Source organism: Chiroxiphia lanceolata, chromosome 5, assembly GCF_009829145.1.
Source record: "Chiroxiphia lanceolata isolate bChiLan1 chromosome 5, bChiLan1.pri, whole genome shotgun sequence".
Lineage (NCBI taxonomy): Eukaryota > Metazoa > Chordata > Aves > Passeriformes > Pipridae > Chiroxiphia > Chiroxiphia lanceolata.
Genome location: NC_045641.1, coordinates 1575648 through 1592389, shown reverse-complemented (window position 1 = coordinate 1592389; position 16742 = coordinate 1575648). Strand labels below are relative to the sequence as shown.

At 45.0% G+C, this 16742-nt stretch overlaps 1 protein-coding gene across 1 annotated transcript in view; it reads left to right on the top strand.

Moving 5' to 3' along the window:
- The window catches only part of LOC116786776 (collagen alpha-1(VII) chain-like), a 114896-nt gene that overhangs the window by 94621 nt on the left and 3533 nt on the right, over positions 1-16742 (top strand). The window contains 10 exon segments of the mRNA XM_032687741.1: positions 1682-1762; positions 3879-3932; positions 4073-4126; positions 5371-5433; positions 5921-5983; positions 6985-7101; positions 9517-9594; positions 11074-11127; positions 14297-14345; positions 15312-15350. Of these exon segments, the coding sequence (XP_032543632.1) occupies positions 1682-1762; positions 3879-3932; positions 4073-4126; positions 5371-5433; positions 5921-5983; positions 6985-7101; positions 9517-9594; positions 11074-11127; positions 14297-14345; positions 15312-15350 (652 nt within the window).

Sequence of the window (16742 nt, the reverse complement as noted above, 5' to 3'; positions counted from 1 at the left end):
GGGAAAAACATAAAACATGTTGAATTTTTTCCGTCCGGGATTGAAAATTCGGCCTGTGAGGGACCCTGGGCTGGTTTTTTTTTTGTCCCCAGGAACGGTTTGAACTGTTCATCTCTGCTGGAAGGGAGGGTTTAAATATATTTTCTTGTAATAAATGTGTTTCCTCTCCACGTCCGACGGCAAATTAGTGCCGGGGAGAGAATGTCACTCGTCCCTCTGATCCGCTTTAAGCAGCCAGATTCCTTCTCCTCTGGGCACTCAGTGCTTCCAGTGGGGATAAATCCCATTTTCTCACATCCAGGGGGTAAAATAATGCCAGGAAAATCGGCCAGACCTTGCAAAAAAAATCTCTATATCTTGAATTTCTTGTGGTTTTAATTTGACCCCAAATTAAAGGGGGAAAAGTCCCGGGGCAGGACGTGGCTCTGGGTCCCCTCTGAGCTCCAGAAGCTCCAAAGTGGGGCAAAAAAAAAAAGGTGTGAAGCTGCAAATGCAGAGCCCAGGATTGGGTTTGATCCCCTTAAATCACTCCAAGTGTGATTTAAGAATATCCTTGTTCCCTTTTCCAAGCACAGCCGTCGGCACCGGAATTTTCTTGGCCCGGGGCGACTCTTCAGCTGCCACTTCCCTCTGTTTCCTTGAGCTGGAATTAGAAATATAATATGGTTCTATTAGAAATATAAGATGGTTATGTTAGAAATATAATATGGTTCTATTAGAAATATAAGATGGTTATGTTAGAAATATAATATGGTTCTATTAGAAATATAATATGATTCTATTAGAAATATGGTTCTATTAGAAATGTGGTTCTATTAGATATATAATCTGGTTTTATTAGAAATATAATCTGGTTCTATTAGAGATATAATGTGGTTCTATTAGAGATATAATATGGTTCTACTAGAAATATAATATGGTCCTATCAGAAATATAATATGGTTCTATTAGAAATATAATCTGGTTCTATTAGAAATACAATATGGTTCTATTAGAAGTATAATATGGTTCTGTTAGAAATATAATATGGTTATATTAGAAATATAATCTGGTTTTATTAGAAATATAACCTGGTTCTATTAGATATATAATAGGGTTATATTAGAAATATATTATGGTTCTATTTGATATATAATAGGGTTCTATCAGAAATATAGTATGGTTTTATTAGAAATATAATATGGTACTGTTAGAAATATAATCTGGTTCTACTAGAAATATAAGATGGTTTTATTAGAAGTATAACTGGTTCTATTAGAAATATAAGATGGTTTTATTAGAACTATAATATGGTTATATTAGGAATATAATCTGGTTCTACTAGAAATATAATCTGGTTCTATTAGAAATATAATATGGTTATTATTAGAAATATAATCTGGTTCTATTAGATATATAATCTGGTTCTATTAGATATATAATCTGATTCTATTAGAAATACAATATGGTTCTATTAGATATATAATCTGGTCCTATTAGAAATATAATCTGGTTATATTAAAAATATAATCTGGTTATAACCAACTCCCAGGTTTTATTTGCCAGGAATTTGTGCTCAATCCCACCCTCGGGCCTCAGGGAGCGAAATTCTGGACTCCTGGGATCTCATCGTCGAATTTCCACCCTGATGATTGTTCCCAACCACTAAAATCCCTGGGGTTTTTCCCACTTTTTTTTGCAGGGGGCAGCGGGTCTCGATGGGAAGAATGGGAACAAGGGATCCAAAGGGGACAGAGGATTCCAGGGGCAGAAGGGGAAGCCGGTGAGTGGCGGGAAAAGTCATGGATCGTTCTGTGGGAAGAGATTCCATACCCATATTCCTTTCTCTTTCCACACCCTATTCCTCATTCCCACACTTCATTCCTGGACTCAGGTGAGTGTTTCCCAAAGAGAAATCACTCCTTAACCTCTTGGAGAAACCTCCAATGCCCTTCTTGGCCTGATTTTTGGGAGGATCCCAAAAGGGGGAAGGGGCAGGGAAAGACCTTGGATCGTTCTGTGGGAAGACATTCCATGCCCATATTCCTTTCTCTTCCCACGCCCTATTCCTCATTCCCACACCTCATTCCTGGACTCAGGTGAGTCTTTCCCAATGAGAAGCCACTCCTTAACCTCTCGGAGAAGCCTCCAATGCCCTTCTTGGCCTGATTTTTAGGAGGATCCCAAAAGGGGGAAGGGGCAGAAGGGGACGCCGGTGAGTGGCGGGAAAAGTCATGGATCGTTTTGTGGGAAGAGATTCCATGCCCATATTCCTTTCTCTTCCCACACCCTATTCCTCATTCCCACACCCTATTCCTCATTCCCACACCTCATTCCTGGACTCAGGTGAGTCTTTCCCAAAGAGAAATCACTCCTTAACCTCCCAGAGAAACTTCCAATGCCCTTCTTGGCCCAATTTTTAGGAGGATCCTAAAAGGGGGAAGGGGCAGGAAAAGGCCTTGGATCGTTCTGTGGGAAGAGATTCCATGCCCATATTCCTTTCTCTTCCCATGCCCTATTCCTCATTCCTGGACTCAGGTGAGTCTTTCCCAAAGAGAAATCACTCCTTAACCTCCCGGAGAAGCTTCCAATGCCCTTCTTGGCCTGATTTTTAGGAGGATCCTAAAAGGGGGAAGGGACAGGGAAAGGCCTTGGATCGTTCTGTGGGAAGAGATTCCATGCCCATATTCCTTTCTCTTCCCATACCCTATCCCTCATTCCCACACCTCATTCCTGGACTCAGGTGAGTTTTTCCCAAAGAGAAATCACTCCTTAACCTCCCGGAGAAGCCTCTAATTCCCTTCTTGGTCTGATTTTTGGGAGGATCCTAAAAGAGGGAAGGGGTAGGGAAAGGCCTTGGATCGTTCTGTGGGAAGAGATTCCATGCCCATATTCCTTTCTCTTCCCATACCCTATCCCTCATTCCCACACCTCATTCCTGGACTCAGGTGAGTTTTTCCCAAAGAGAAATCACTCCTTAACCTCTTGGAGAAGCCTCCAATGCCCTTCTTGGCCTGATTTTTAGGAGGATCCTTCTCCGACTCCCGGCAGATGCTCTTTCCGTGTCTCCAGATTTCCAAGTTATCCCATCTTTTCCAGCCTGAGTTTTCCTTGCTTTCTTGCCAAGGCCCAAATTTCAAATTCCTTCCCTGTTCAACGTTGAGCTGCCCTGGTGGCAGGGAAGGAAGGAATCATTCCCTATAAAGCCCTCATGGATCTCGTTTTCCCGGGAATGAGCCGCTTGTTTCTTGCCTCCCTCGATCCCAAATAATTTCCTGTTCGTGGATGGGAGGCTTTGACCCATAATTACTAAAAAAAAAAACCCCAAACCAAGACAAACAAAAAAACCCCAAACCAAAACAACAAAAAAATCCCCCCCCCAAAAAAAAACAAAACAAAAAGAAAAAAAAAGAAAAAAAAAAGAAGCCCAAAAAATCACAAAAAAAAACAAAAAGAAAAAAAACAAAACAAAACAAAAATAAAAAAAAAAAAACAAAACAAACAAACAAAAAAAAACAAAACAAAACAACCAAAAGAAACCCCCCAAAAAACCCCAAAAAATTTAAAAAAAAAAAAAATCAAAAAAAAGGCAAAACAAAAAAAAAATGCGTCTTCAGGGTGACGCTTCCTGGGAATTTTCTGGAGACAAACCGAATTCCTGGAGGTTTTCCCGTTTGGTTTTTCCAAACTTTTCCCATCCTGTCCCGCTTCCCTACAACCCTGACCTTCTCCCAGGTCATTCCCAATCCCATTCCAGCAACAAATTGACCACGAGCTCCCAATTTTCCAGGAGCTTTTGGCGTTAGAAAGTGCAAAAAAATGCAAAATTCCTCCCGGGTTATCCCTGGGGTTGAATCCTTTACCATGGAATGTTTATCCTGGTTTTTTTTCCCATGTAGGGATGGAAAGGCGATCCCGGGACCACCGGTGACGCCGGGCAGAAAGGAGCAAAGGTAGGAGGAGATGAGGGGAGCATCCCGTGGAATCTCCATCCTTGGAGACATTCCAAAGCTTTCTTGGGACTGGTTCCCATCGAACATCTCAGAATTCCTTGATTTAACACCAACCCCCTGGGATCTTCCTTTGTCCTCAGGGATTCCCAGGACTTCCAGGCCTCGCCGGCGCTCCCGGAGCCAAAGGCACCAAGGTGGGATAATCCCTAATTCCCATTTCCCAGCAGGAAGAACCCACCCAGCTCCGGTGGGACAAATCCCTCCGGGAAGCCCACGAGGAACAGGGAGACAGGGATGTAGAAATTTTAAGGATTCCGGGGAAACTTCTGGCTAATCTGGGGCAAAAACTAACCCAGGCCTGGCCTAAATCCCCTCCTGATCCGTGGCTTAGCAACAGCCTGGGCTCAGTCCTAGTTCCTCATTAGTCCTTGTTCTGTAAACAACAAGATAACGACCCTTAATGAGCTTTTTATGGAAGGTTTTAAAATCTTGGATGAGAAATCAGGGAGCTGTTGGGGACTGAGCCCGTGGGATGTGGCTTTATTGGCGTTATAATTATAATTATTACTGTTGTTGCTATTAATGTTTTCCTTTGGCTTCGCTCTCCGCTTTTCCTTGTCCTTCTCTCCGGGATGGTCCCCGATAATTTCTAATTCCCAGCTCTCCCAGCATGTTTAAAAAGAGTCTTTTAGTCTGGAACCTCGGGAAAAATGAGGAAAAATCCCGATTCATCTGCACCCTCGGGATTTATCCTGAACAAGGGAACGCTCCCAGGAAATGCAGCAGAAGGAAAAACCCAACCCCCAACCTCCAGCAAGGATGGAAAACAGGGATCTGTGGGAAGGAGGAGGACAGGAGAGACGTTGGGAATGATATTTTCCCCAAAAAAATCAGTCAAAGCAACAACAACTCCTTTGAGATCCCAAATCCCACTGGAGGCAGGAAGGGCATTAAAATTAAAAGGGCATTAAAATTAATATATTAATATTCATATTTTTAACGGCAGAACTGGAGGCAGGAAGGGCGTTAAAATTAAAAGGGCATTAAAATTAATGTATTAATATTTTATTCATCTTTTTAATTAATATTTCCCACTTTTTTTTCCCCCCATTAATATTATTTTATTGGTATTTCCCTTGGAATTTTCCCCACGCACTTTCCCGGAGCTGAGCCCGGAGATGGGAGACGACCTAAAATCCGTGGTGATTTCAAATGAGCCGAGTTAAATTAGTCTTAATTAATTCCAGGAGTCTAATTAGTGAAATTAGACCTTAGTTAAATTTAGATCTAAAATTTACAGCCTTAATTAAGACTTTACCTGCACTTTGATTTTCCCCCTTTAATTGTCCTTTTCCTTGCTTTTTCCAGAGCCAGTTTTCCCAGTTTTTCGGGGCTTCTATTTGTCCTCACGGCCCATCCGCTTCTTTTCCACCCACAGGGAGAAAGGGGAAGTCCTGGAAAACCGGGAACACCGGGATCGGACGGATGGCACGGAGCAAAGGCGAGCATTTGGAATTATGGGATCAAAGGGTGGATTTGGGTGGGAAAGGACCTTAAAACTCCCCCAGTTCCAAAAATAAGGTTTTCCCAAAAGTTTTGCTGCAAATCCACCTCTGCCAAGTGTTTATTCCTTTCAAATTGGGATTATTGGGAATCCGTTCCCGTAAACCGACGTGGATCCAAGTTGGAAATGTTTGGACACTGGGATGGGGGATTTTCCTCACCTCCACGAGTCAGGTTTCCCATTCCCATCCCCCAGGTTGACCCCAGAAAACTGGGATTCAACCAGGGAATGCTTCTCAACCGGCTTCATCCACCCCCCAGCCCTGCTGGAATTGTCAAGGAACGGGAATTTTTCATGGAATTTTTCCCTCTCCTCACCAAATAACTCCATGACCCGAAGACAAGGAAATTCCGTGTTCATCCAGGAAATTCCAGCCTTGCCAGGGCCACATCAGCCATGATTTTTTTCTCTTGGCTCCTTCCAGGGGGAACGGGGAGCGGCGGGAAACGCCGGAGCCTCGGGAATTCCGGGGGAGAAAGGAGAAAAGGTTGGTACTTCCCGGCCTTCTTCAGGGAAGAACAAATCCCACATCCATCAGGTTGGTTCCATCCCATTTCCAGAGGGCAAAGGGCAACTGTCTGGAGCAGCAAAGGCTGGGAATTCAGCTGGAAAAAGCAGGAGAGGGAAATCTCCTTAAATCCGCCCTTTCCCGATGTACAAAATTCCAGGGGGGTCCTGGTTTTTTTAGGAAAAAAAACCCCAAGGCCCCAATTTTGGGGTTTGCAGAGTTTATCCGCCACCATTCCTGGGGTTAAAGGGTTCCTGGGATGCTCCGGGGTGGAAAAAAATGTGGAAGTGGAAAAAGTCTCCAGGCTTCCCTGAGGGAATTCCCACCTGGATCCCTCCCTGTCAATCTCCCTTCTCTGGATTTGAAATGTAAAATTCCTATATTTAAAATTCTTTAAATCGGAAAGAACGTGACCAAAAAAAAAAAAAAGTTGGGGGCTTTTCCATGGAAGGGGGAGGGGGAAAAAAAACGGGATTTCAGTTAAAACAGTAACTCCTTTAAAAAAAATGGAGAAAGGAAAACATCCAACGATCCCAGCAGGTCCCATCCGGTGTTTTTTTGGCACTTTCCAGCCCCTCGGGCCCTTCCTGCATCCCAGTGGGATTTGGGATGTCATTCCCTGTCTCTCCAGTCCTCCTTCCCACAGATCCCTGTTTTCCATCCTTGCTGGTGGTTGGGGATTGGGTTTTTCCTTCTGCTGCGTTTCCCGGGAGCGTTTCCCTCGCTCGGGATGAATCCCGAGGGTGCAGATGAGTCGGGATTTTTCCTCGTTTTTCCCGAGGTTCCAGGCTAAAGGACTCTGTTTAAACGTGCTGGGAGAGCTGGGAATTAGGAATTGTTGGGGATGATCCCAAAGCGGCCTCCTCCTCCTCCACCAAAGCGGAATGGGAATGGTATCCCACTATTCCCAAAGCCATGGGAGCAGTTGGATGATGTTTGACTGGAACATCTCTAAACTCACCTCTGTTGGTGATTCCCAGGGAGCCAAGGGAGTTCCTGGATTGGGAGGCTTCAAGGGCCGGATGGGATGGCCTGGGAAGGCTGGAATGGCCGGAGCAGACGGACCTCGAGGACCACAGGGAGAACCAGGGCCACAGGTGAGATGGGCTGGGACCAAACCCCCCCAGATGTGTCCCCACATCTACATCTCCCTCCTCTTCCAAGCTCCCACATCCACATCTCCCTCCTTTTCCAAGCTCCCACATCCACATCTCCCTCCTACATCCACATCTCCCTCCTATTCCAAGCTCCCACATCTCCTTTCTCTTCCAAGCTCCCACATCCACACCTTCCTCCTCTTCCAAGCTCCTACATCCACATCTCCCTCCTCTTCCAAGCTCCCATATCTCCCTCCTCTTCCAAACTCCCACATCCACATCTCCCTCCTCTTCCAAGCTCCCACATCCACATCTTCCTCATCTTACACATCCACACCTTCCTCCTCTTCCGCATCCACATCTCCCTCCTCCTCCAAGCTCCCACATCTACATCTCCCTCCTCTTCCAAGCTCCCAAATCCACGTCTCCCTCCTCTTCCAAGCTCCCACATCCACATCTCCCTCCCACATCCACATCTCCCTCCTCTTCCAAGCTCCCACATCTCCTTTCTCTTCCAAGCTCCCACATCCACACCTTCCTCCTCTTCCAAGCTCCCACATCCACATCTCCCTTCTCTTCCAAGCTCCCACATCTCCCTCCTCTTCCAAGCTCCCACATCCAAATCTTCCTCCTCTTCCAAGCTCCCACATCCAAATCTTCCTCCTCTTCCAAGCTCCCACATCCAAATCTTCCTCCTCTTCCAAGCTCCCACATCTCCCTTCTCTTCCAAGCTCCCACATCTCCCTCCTCTTCCAAGTTCCCACATCCACATCTCCCTCCTCCTCTTCCAAGCTCCTACATCTCCCTCCTACATCCACATCTCTCTCCCCTTCCAAGCTCCCACATCCACATCTCCCTTCTCTTCTTCCAAGCTCCCATGTCCCTCCTCTTCCAACCTCTCACATCCACATTTCCCTCCTCTTCCAAGCTCCCACACCCCCTCTTCCCATGGGATCTTGCTTCATCCCTCTCTTACATCCCCTCTTCCCGTGGGATTTCACTTCATCCCTCTCTCATGTCCCCTCTTCCCGTGGGATTTCACTTCATCCCTCTCCCACATCCCCTCTTCCCATGGGATTTCACTTCATCCCTCTCTTCCTTTCCCCGGGGAGATTTTTCCTCCTCCTTCCCTCCCTCCTTTCCCTGTTTTCAGACCCCTCCACGACATTTCCAGGGATAATTTCCCATTATCAAGACCTCGAGTGCCCCCCTAATTATCCCGGGCTCAGAGTGCTCGTGTTTAACGAGCGGCTCAACATTCAGGACACGCCGGGAACCTTCGGAAAGGGAATAAAAAGCCTTGGAAATGAGGATTTAATGGAGTTTCCGAGCGGGGTCAGGAGGCCCCCGGTTGTGTGGTGATGAGGAGATGCCAAAACAAGGGAGGGATTAATTCAACACCCATCCCAAAATAGCAGATGTGAAGGAATGAAGGGTTTTTTCAAGGGAGAGAGGGATGGGAGTTAAAGTGTTTTAGAATTAAAGTTGATTTAAATTTAAAAGCAAAAAAAAAAAAAACAAACCACAAACAAAAAAACCCACAAAAATTAAATTAAAAACCCAAAACAAAACAAACAAAAAACCCCAAACAAAAAAAAACCAAAAGCAAACAAATAAAAACATCCAAAATGAAACAAACAAACAAAAAAAAAAACCAAAAAAGCAAACAAATAAAAACATCCAAAACAAAACAAAAAAAGCCACAAAAAACCCAAAAAAAACCAAACCAAGACAAAAAAAAAACAAACAAAAAAACCCTAAAAAAACAGACCAAACAAATAAAAACAACAACAAAAAAAAACCAAAACCAAACAAACAAAAACCTCCAAAAGAAACAAAACAAAAAAAAACCCAAAAAACAAAAAGAAACCAAATCAAAGGAAAAAATCAAAACAAACAAAAACAAAACAAAACAAAAAAATAATTAAAAAAAAGAAACCAAACCAAAACAAACAAAACCCGAAAAACCCAAAATCAAAACAAACAAAACCCCAAAAAAACCAAAAACAGACAAAACCCCCTAAAAAACAAACCAAAACAAAAAAACAAACAAACAAACAAACAAACAAAAAAAAACAAAAAACAAGCAAAGAACCCCCAAAAAACCCCCAAACCAAACAAAAAAACCCACAAAAAAAACCAAAAAAAAAAACCAAAACCAAAAAAAAAAAAACATAAAAAAAGACAAACCAAAAGAAACGAACAAAAAAAAAAAACAAAACAAAATAAGACAACCAAAAAAACAAAAAAAATTTAAAAATAAAAAAAATAACCCCATAAAAACCCATAAAAAACCCCAAACCTGGGTTTCCTTTCCAGGCTGAACATTCCATGGGATTGAAGGGGAAAATCCCGCCTGGAGCTGTGGGATAAATGGCTGGAAGGTGCTGACTGAGCTCTCCTCTCCCTCTCCAGGGTCCTCCAGGGAAAAGAGGGAAATCCCAGATCGGCCTCAGGGGACTCCCGGGAATGGATGGACCCAAAGGAGCCAGGGTGAGTTTGGGATGATCCCAAAGGAGCCAGGGTGAGTTTGGGATGATCCCAAAGGAGCCAGGGTGAGTTTGGGATGATCCCAAAGGAGCCAGGGTGAGTTTGGGATGATCCCAAAGGAGCCAGGGTCAAGATGGGATGATCCCAAAGGAGGCAGGGTTGGGATGGGATGATCCATCTGTATGGATGATCCCAAAGGAGCCAGGGGCAGTGTGGGAAGATCCCAAAGGAGCCAGGGTGAGTTTGGGATGATCCCAAAGGAACTAGGGTCAGGATGAGATGATCCATCTGTATGGATGATCCCAAAGGAGCCAGGGTGAGTTTGGGATGATCCCAAAGGAGCCAGGGTCAGGATGGGATGATCCCAAAGGAATCAGGGACAATAAGGGATGATCCCAAAGGAGCCAGGGTCAGGATTGGATGATCCATCTGTATGGATCATCCCAAAGGAGCCAGGGTCAGGATTGGATGATCCATCTGTGTGGATCATCCCAAAGGAGCCAGGGTCAAGATGGGATGATCCCAAAGGAGCCAGGGTGAGTATGGGATGATCCCAAAGGAGCCAGGGTGAGTATGGGATGATTCCAAAGGAGGCAGGGTCAGTGTGGAATGATCCCAAAGGAGGCAGGGTCAGGATGGGATGATCCCAAATACCAGGCATTGGATATGGGAATGCTTCACTTCTCCAGCTGGGACAATCCTGGAATTCCTGGGGGCTTCCAGTTGTTTTAAATCCAATTTCTTTGGGAAAACCCCGTATTTTGGGGCAGCACATCCTCGGTGTCTTTCCCATGGAAAACCAGGAAAAAACCCCCAAAATTCCACCTTTTCATGCCCATCAGGGAACACAAACAAGAGCCTCACCCCACAATCCCAAATCCCAGGTCCTGCCAACCATTTCCCGGGATTTTTAGGATCAGGAGGCAGCTTTGCTTTGCCTCTGTGTGCTGCTGGAACTTAATGTGATTTTTCCCCTCGTGTTCCAGCCCTTGGATTGAGAAAAATGACCCTCCCTGCCCCTAATTCGGATCATTCCTCTTGTTCTCCGGGTCCTTTAATATTTTTAAGCGGGTTTTTTTCATCCACAAATCCGGTTTTCGGGGACATTTTTCAGGGAATTTAATCCCTTGCCGACAAAACCCCCCCGGGGGTCTCCGGTTGCTCCCGGTTTTCCACACCCTTTCCCCGCCCCCCCCCGAGCACTTTTAACCCCTTAAAAACCCAGAAAATAAATAAATAAAACCCGACTGTTAAAAATCTTTATTTTTTTTGTGTCCAGCAAACCTCCCCCCAAAAAATCCGGGAGCCTTCACCCGGCTTTGATCCACGCTTTTAATCTTATTTTCTTGCACAGATATCCCTAAATTCGTAGGAAAATAAGAGTATTTTTCGCTCACCTTCTGGAAATGAGGCGAATTTTATTCTCGAGAGCATTTAAGGCTCGATTTGCCTTTGTAATGACTTTAAGTGGTTTTTCAACAGGGGTGAAATGGCCCGGCGGGACTGAAAGGAGAAAAGGGAGATCCGGGGCTGTCTGTGAGTGATTTAATCGTGCTGTGAAGAGGGGAAAATAGAATAAACTAGAATAGAAAATCCCTGTTACAGATCCCTTAAAATTTGGGTCATTATCCTGTCCCAAATTGGATTTTTTGCCATTTAACTGATGCTTTAATTTTTCCAGATCAGGGGAAAATCCCTGATGCAGATCCCTCAAAATTTAGGTCTCCATCCTGTCACAAATTGGGTTTTGTGCCATTTAATTGATCCTTTAATTTTTCCAGAGTGTTTAGGATTAATTTGAGCAGCTCCTGCTTGATCCAACCCTAGGGAAGAGCAGGAGACAGGAATGTGCCAGCAGGGAAAATTTGTTTTTCCAGGCTTAGAAATCCTGAAGGAAAAAGTGTGGTTGACCCACATGGATATGGGGAAAATCCCTGTTGCAGATCCCTTCAAATTTAAGTCTCCATCCTCTTGCAAATTGGATTTTGTGTCATTTAATTTATCCTTTAATTTTTCCAGAGTGTTTAGGATTAATTTGAGCAGCTCCTGCTTGGCCCCAGGGCTGATCCAACACTTGGGAAGAGCAGGAGGCAGGAATGTGCCCCATTTTCCAAGACCTCTGGGAGCAATCCTGAAGGAAAAAGGGTGGTTGATCCACATGGATCAGGGAAAAATCCCTGTTGCAGATCCCTTGAAATTTGGGTCTTCATCCTGTCGCAAATTGGATTTTTTGCCATTTAACTGATGCTTTAATTTTTCCAGATCAGGGGAAAATCCCTGTTGCAGGTCCCTTAAAATGTAGGTCTCCATCCTGTCACACATTGGATTTTTTGCCACTTAATTTATCCTTTAATTTTTCCAGAGTGTTTAGGATTAATTGGAGCAGCTCCTGCTTGATCCAACCCTAGGGAAGAGCAGGAGACAGGAATGTGCCAGCAGGGAAAATTTGTTTTTCCAGGCTTAGAAATCCTGAAGGAAAAAGTGTGGTTGACCCACATGGAACAGGGAAAAATCCTGTTGCAGATTCCCTTAAAATTGGGTCTTTATCCTGTGGAAAATTGGGTTTTGTGCCATTTAATTTGTACTTTAATTTTTCCAGAGTATTGAGGATTAATTTGAGCAGCTCCTGCTTGGCCCCAGGGCTGATCCAACACTTGGGAAGAGCAGGAGACAGGAATGTGCCCCATTTTCCAAGCCCTCTGGGAGCAATCCTGAAGGAAAAAGAGTGGTTGATCCACATGGATCAGGGGAAAATCCCTATTGCAGATCCCTTAAAATTTGGGTCATTATCCTGTCGCAAATTGGATTTTTTGCCATTTAACTGATGCTTTAATTTTTCCAGATCAGGGGAAAATCCCTGTTGCAGATCCCTTCAAATTTAGGTCTCCATCCTGTCACAAATTGGATTTTGTGCCACTTAATTGATCCTTTAATCTTTCCAGAGTGTTTAGGATTAATTTGAGCAGCTCCTGCTTGATCCAACCCTAGGGAAGAGCAGGAGACAGGAATGTGCCAGCAGGGAAAAGCTGCTTTTCCAGGCTTATAAATTCTGAAGGAAAAAGAGTGGTTACCCACATGGATATGGGGAAAATCCCTGTTGCAGATCCCTTAAAATTTAGGTCTTTATCCTATTGGAAACTGGGGTTTGTGCTATTTAATTGATACTTTAATTTTTCCAGATCAGGGAAAAATCCCTGTTGCAGATCCCTCAAATTTAGGTCTCCTTCCTGTCACAAATTGGATTTTGTGCCATTTAATTGATCCTTTAATTTTTCCAGAGTGTTTAGGATTAATTGGAGCAGCTCCTGCTTGATCCAACCCTAGGGAAGAGCAGGAGACAGGAATGTGCCAGCAGGGAAAATCTGTTTTTCCAGGCTTAGAAATCCTGAAGGAAAAAGTGTGGTTGACCCACATGGAACAGGGAAAAATCCCTGTTGCAGATCCCTTAAAATTTGGGTCTTTATCCTGTGGAAAATTGGGGTTTGTGACATTTAATTCATCCTTTAATTTTTCCAGAGTATTGAGGATTAATTTGAGCAGCTCCTGCTTGGCCCCAGGGCTGATCCAACACTTGGGAAGAGCAGGAGGCAGGAATGTGCCCCATTTTCCAAGCCCTCTGGGAGCAATCCTGAAGGAAAAGGAGTGGTTGATCCACATGGATTAGGGGGAAAATCCCTGTTGCAGATCCCTCAAAATTTAGGTCTCCATCCTCTTGCAAATTGGATTTTGTGCCATTTAATTTATCCTTTAATTTTTCCAGAGGGTTTAGGATTAATTTGAGCAGCTCCTGCTTGGCCCCAGGGCTGATCCAACACCAGAGAAAAGCAGGAGACAGGGATCTGCATCAGGGATTTTGCCCTGATCTGGAAAAATTAAAGCATCAATTAAATGGCACAAAACCCAGTTTCCAATAGGATAAAGACCTAAATTTTAAGGGATCTGCAACAGGGATTTTCCCCATATCCATGTGGGTAACCACTCTTTTTCCTTCAGGATTTATAAGCCTGGAAAAGCAGCTTTTCCCTGCTGGCACATTCCTGTCTCCTGCTTTTCCTAGGGTTGGATCAAGCAGGAGCTGCTCAAATTAATCCTAAACACTCTGGAAAAATTAAGGGATAAATTAAGTGGCACAAAATCCAATTTGTGACAGGATGGAGACCTAAATTTTGAGGGATCTGCAACAGGGATTTTCCCCTGATCTGGAAAAATTAAAGCATCAGTTAATTGGCACAAAAATCCAGTTTGTGTCAGAATGGAGACCTAAATTTTGAGGGATCTACAACAGGGATTTTTCCCTGATCCAGGTGGATCAACCACTCTTTTTCCTTCAGGATTGCTCCCAGGGGGTTTGGAAAATGGGGCACATTCCTGTCTCCTGCTTTTCCTTGGTGTTGGATCAGCCCTGGGGCCAAGCAGGAGCTGCTCAAATTAATCCTAAACACTCTGGAAAAATTAAAGTATAAATCAAGTGGCACAAAACCCAATTTGCAACAGACTCAAGACCCAAATTTTAAGGATCAGGGGAAAGTTCCTGCTGCAAATCCCTTAAAATTTAGGTCTCCATCCTGTTACAAATCGGGTTTTGTACCATTTAATTGCTAATTTAAATTTTCCAGAGTCGATCCTGTGGGGGAATGAGCAGAGGGATTTGCTGCCAGGGTGGAAAATCCCGGTTTCCATCTCTTTTTTTCCCGCCTTGGCACAGGAGGAAGAGGTGAAGGAGGTGGTGAGGAGCGAGCTGAGAGGCACCGGGGGTGAGTTGGCAGCTGCCAGCGGCTAAATTGGAGCAATTTGGGAGCTGGCACAAGGCTCAGACATGGAAATGTCACCCCATTAACAGCCCGGGGCAGCTTTGTCACCTCTCCCTGCTCAGAAATGAGGCCAAAATGTCTTTTCATCCCACTGAAACTCTGATTTTTTTTCCTCTTAAATCCCCTCTCTACTCTTTTCTTTCCCTGCTTTAATCCCGGTTTCTCCCTGCTCAGAAATGAGGGTGGAATTCTGGGTCAAATGTCTTTTCATCCTACTGAAACCTGATTTTTCCCCCTTAAATCCCCTCTCTTCCCATTTCTTTCCCTGGTTTTTTGTGGTCATTCCATTCCTCCCTCATTCCATTAATCCCTCATTCCATCCATCCCTCATTCCATTTATCCCTCATTCCATTCCCCTGTTCATTAGGGAAAGTTCGGAGCTACATTTTCCCTCCTAACACCCTTTAATTCCTGCTTTAATCCCTGTTTTCCCTCTGCTCAGAAATGAGGGTGGAATTCTGGGGCCAAACAATCTTTTCATCCCACTGAAACTCTGATTTTTCCCCCTTAAATCCCCTCTCTTCCCATTTCTTTCCCTGTTTCTTTGTGGTCATTCCATTCCTCCCTCATTCCATTCCTCCCTCATTCCATTCCTCCCTCATTTCCTTTATCCCTGGTTAGTGAAAGTTTGGAGCTGCATTTTCCCTCCTAATCCCCTTTAATTCCTGCTTTAATCCCCGTTTTCCCTCTGCTCAGAAATAGGGGGGGAATTCTGGGCCACAATATCTGGGATCCCACTCCTGGAGATGTCAGGAATCATTTGGATGCTTGGAAGGGGGGGAATAAAGGGTGGAAAACAGGCCCTCAAAGCTTTTGCTGCCTGGAAAAAATCAGGATTTTGTTGGAAAATCTTTATTTATACCCGGAAAAAACGGAGCAAACTCGGCCCTGCCTTTGGTGTCTTTGCAGGTTGTGGAGGAGAGTCAGGAATGGTGCTCCTGGAAAAGGGTAAGGATGCTGAAATCCAGGGAATGCACAGGAATTCACTCAATGGGATCCTGGTCACCCAATGGATCTTGGATCACCCAGTGGGATTCTGGATTACCCAATGGATTCTGGGTCACCCAATGGGATCTTGGATCACCCAATGGATCCTGGATCACCCAGTGGATTCTGGGTCACCCAATGGGATCTTGGATCACCCAATGGGATCCTAGATTACCAAATGGGATTCTGGATCACCCAGTGGGATCTTGGATCACCAGCTGTGCCCCTGGATCACCCAATGGGATCTTGGATCACTCAGGTGGGATCCTGGATCACTCAATGGGATTCTGGATCACCAACTGGAATCTTGGATCACCAAATGGAATCTTGGATCACCAGCTGGGACCCTGTATCACCAACTGTGACTCTGGATCACTCAATGGGATCCTGGATCACCCAGTGGGATCCTGGATCACCAATGGGTTCTTGGATCACCAAGTGGGATTCTGGATCACCCAATGGGATTGTGGATCACCAACTGTGGCCCTGGATCACCCAATGGGATTCTGGATCACCAATGGGATCTTGGATCACCAACTGTTAGCCTGGATCACCAAATGGAACTCCGATTCGCCCAGTGGGATCTTGGATCACCAGCTGTGACCCTGAACACCCAATGGGATTCTGAGATCACCAAATGGGTTCCTGGATCACCAAATGGATCTTGGATCACCCAAGGGGATCCTGGATCACCAACTGTGACCCTGGATCAACCCAATGGGAACCCAGACTGACTCCAGCCTCAAGCCCTGAAGATTTTTGGAGCTGAGGAGTGGAAATCCAGAGGGATGCAAAGTTTTGGACACAGCTCAGAGGGTCCCATCCTCCACGGGACAACATCCCAGTTTCCTGCCCAGTTGGGAACGCTGAACTCAGATTTTCCCCGGTTTGGGGTGGAAGGATTCCCTCATCCCACAATATCCCACCTTCTCCTCCCCGTGACAATTCCCAGGGCAAGGAATGGCCTCTCCTGATGTCAGTGTTGGATATCCAAGGTTTCAATTCCTTCTACCAGGGCAGGATTTGGGATCTGGGGGCCGTTCCCACCCCATTAAATCCCCGCCCCATAAATCCCCGTGGCTCCCTTATTGCCACCAGATTAAGATCGCTCCCGGGTTTCTTTCCAAAGGCTCCCGGGCTTTCCAAGGCTCCCAAGCTTTCCAAAGGCTCCGGAGCTTTCCAAAGCTCCAGCCTGAACATTTATCTCCCCGCAAACAACCGCTCCCATTTTTCCCCGGAGCTGTTTAACCCCATTAAAGGGGTTTTATTGTTCCGCTCCTGGTTAAGAGGGACTCGTTATCCCAGGAAGGCTCCACCGATTCCTGTTTTAAACAGGGGTTATTAGTTTGTGGT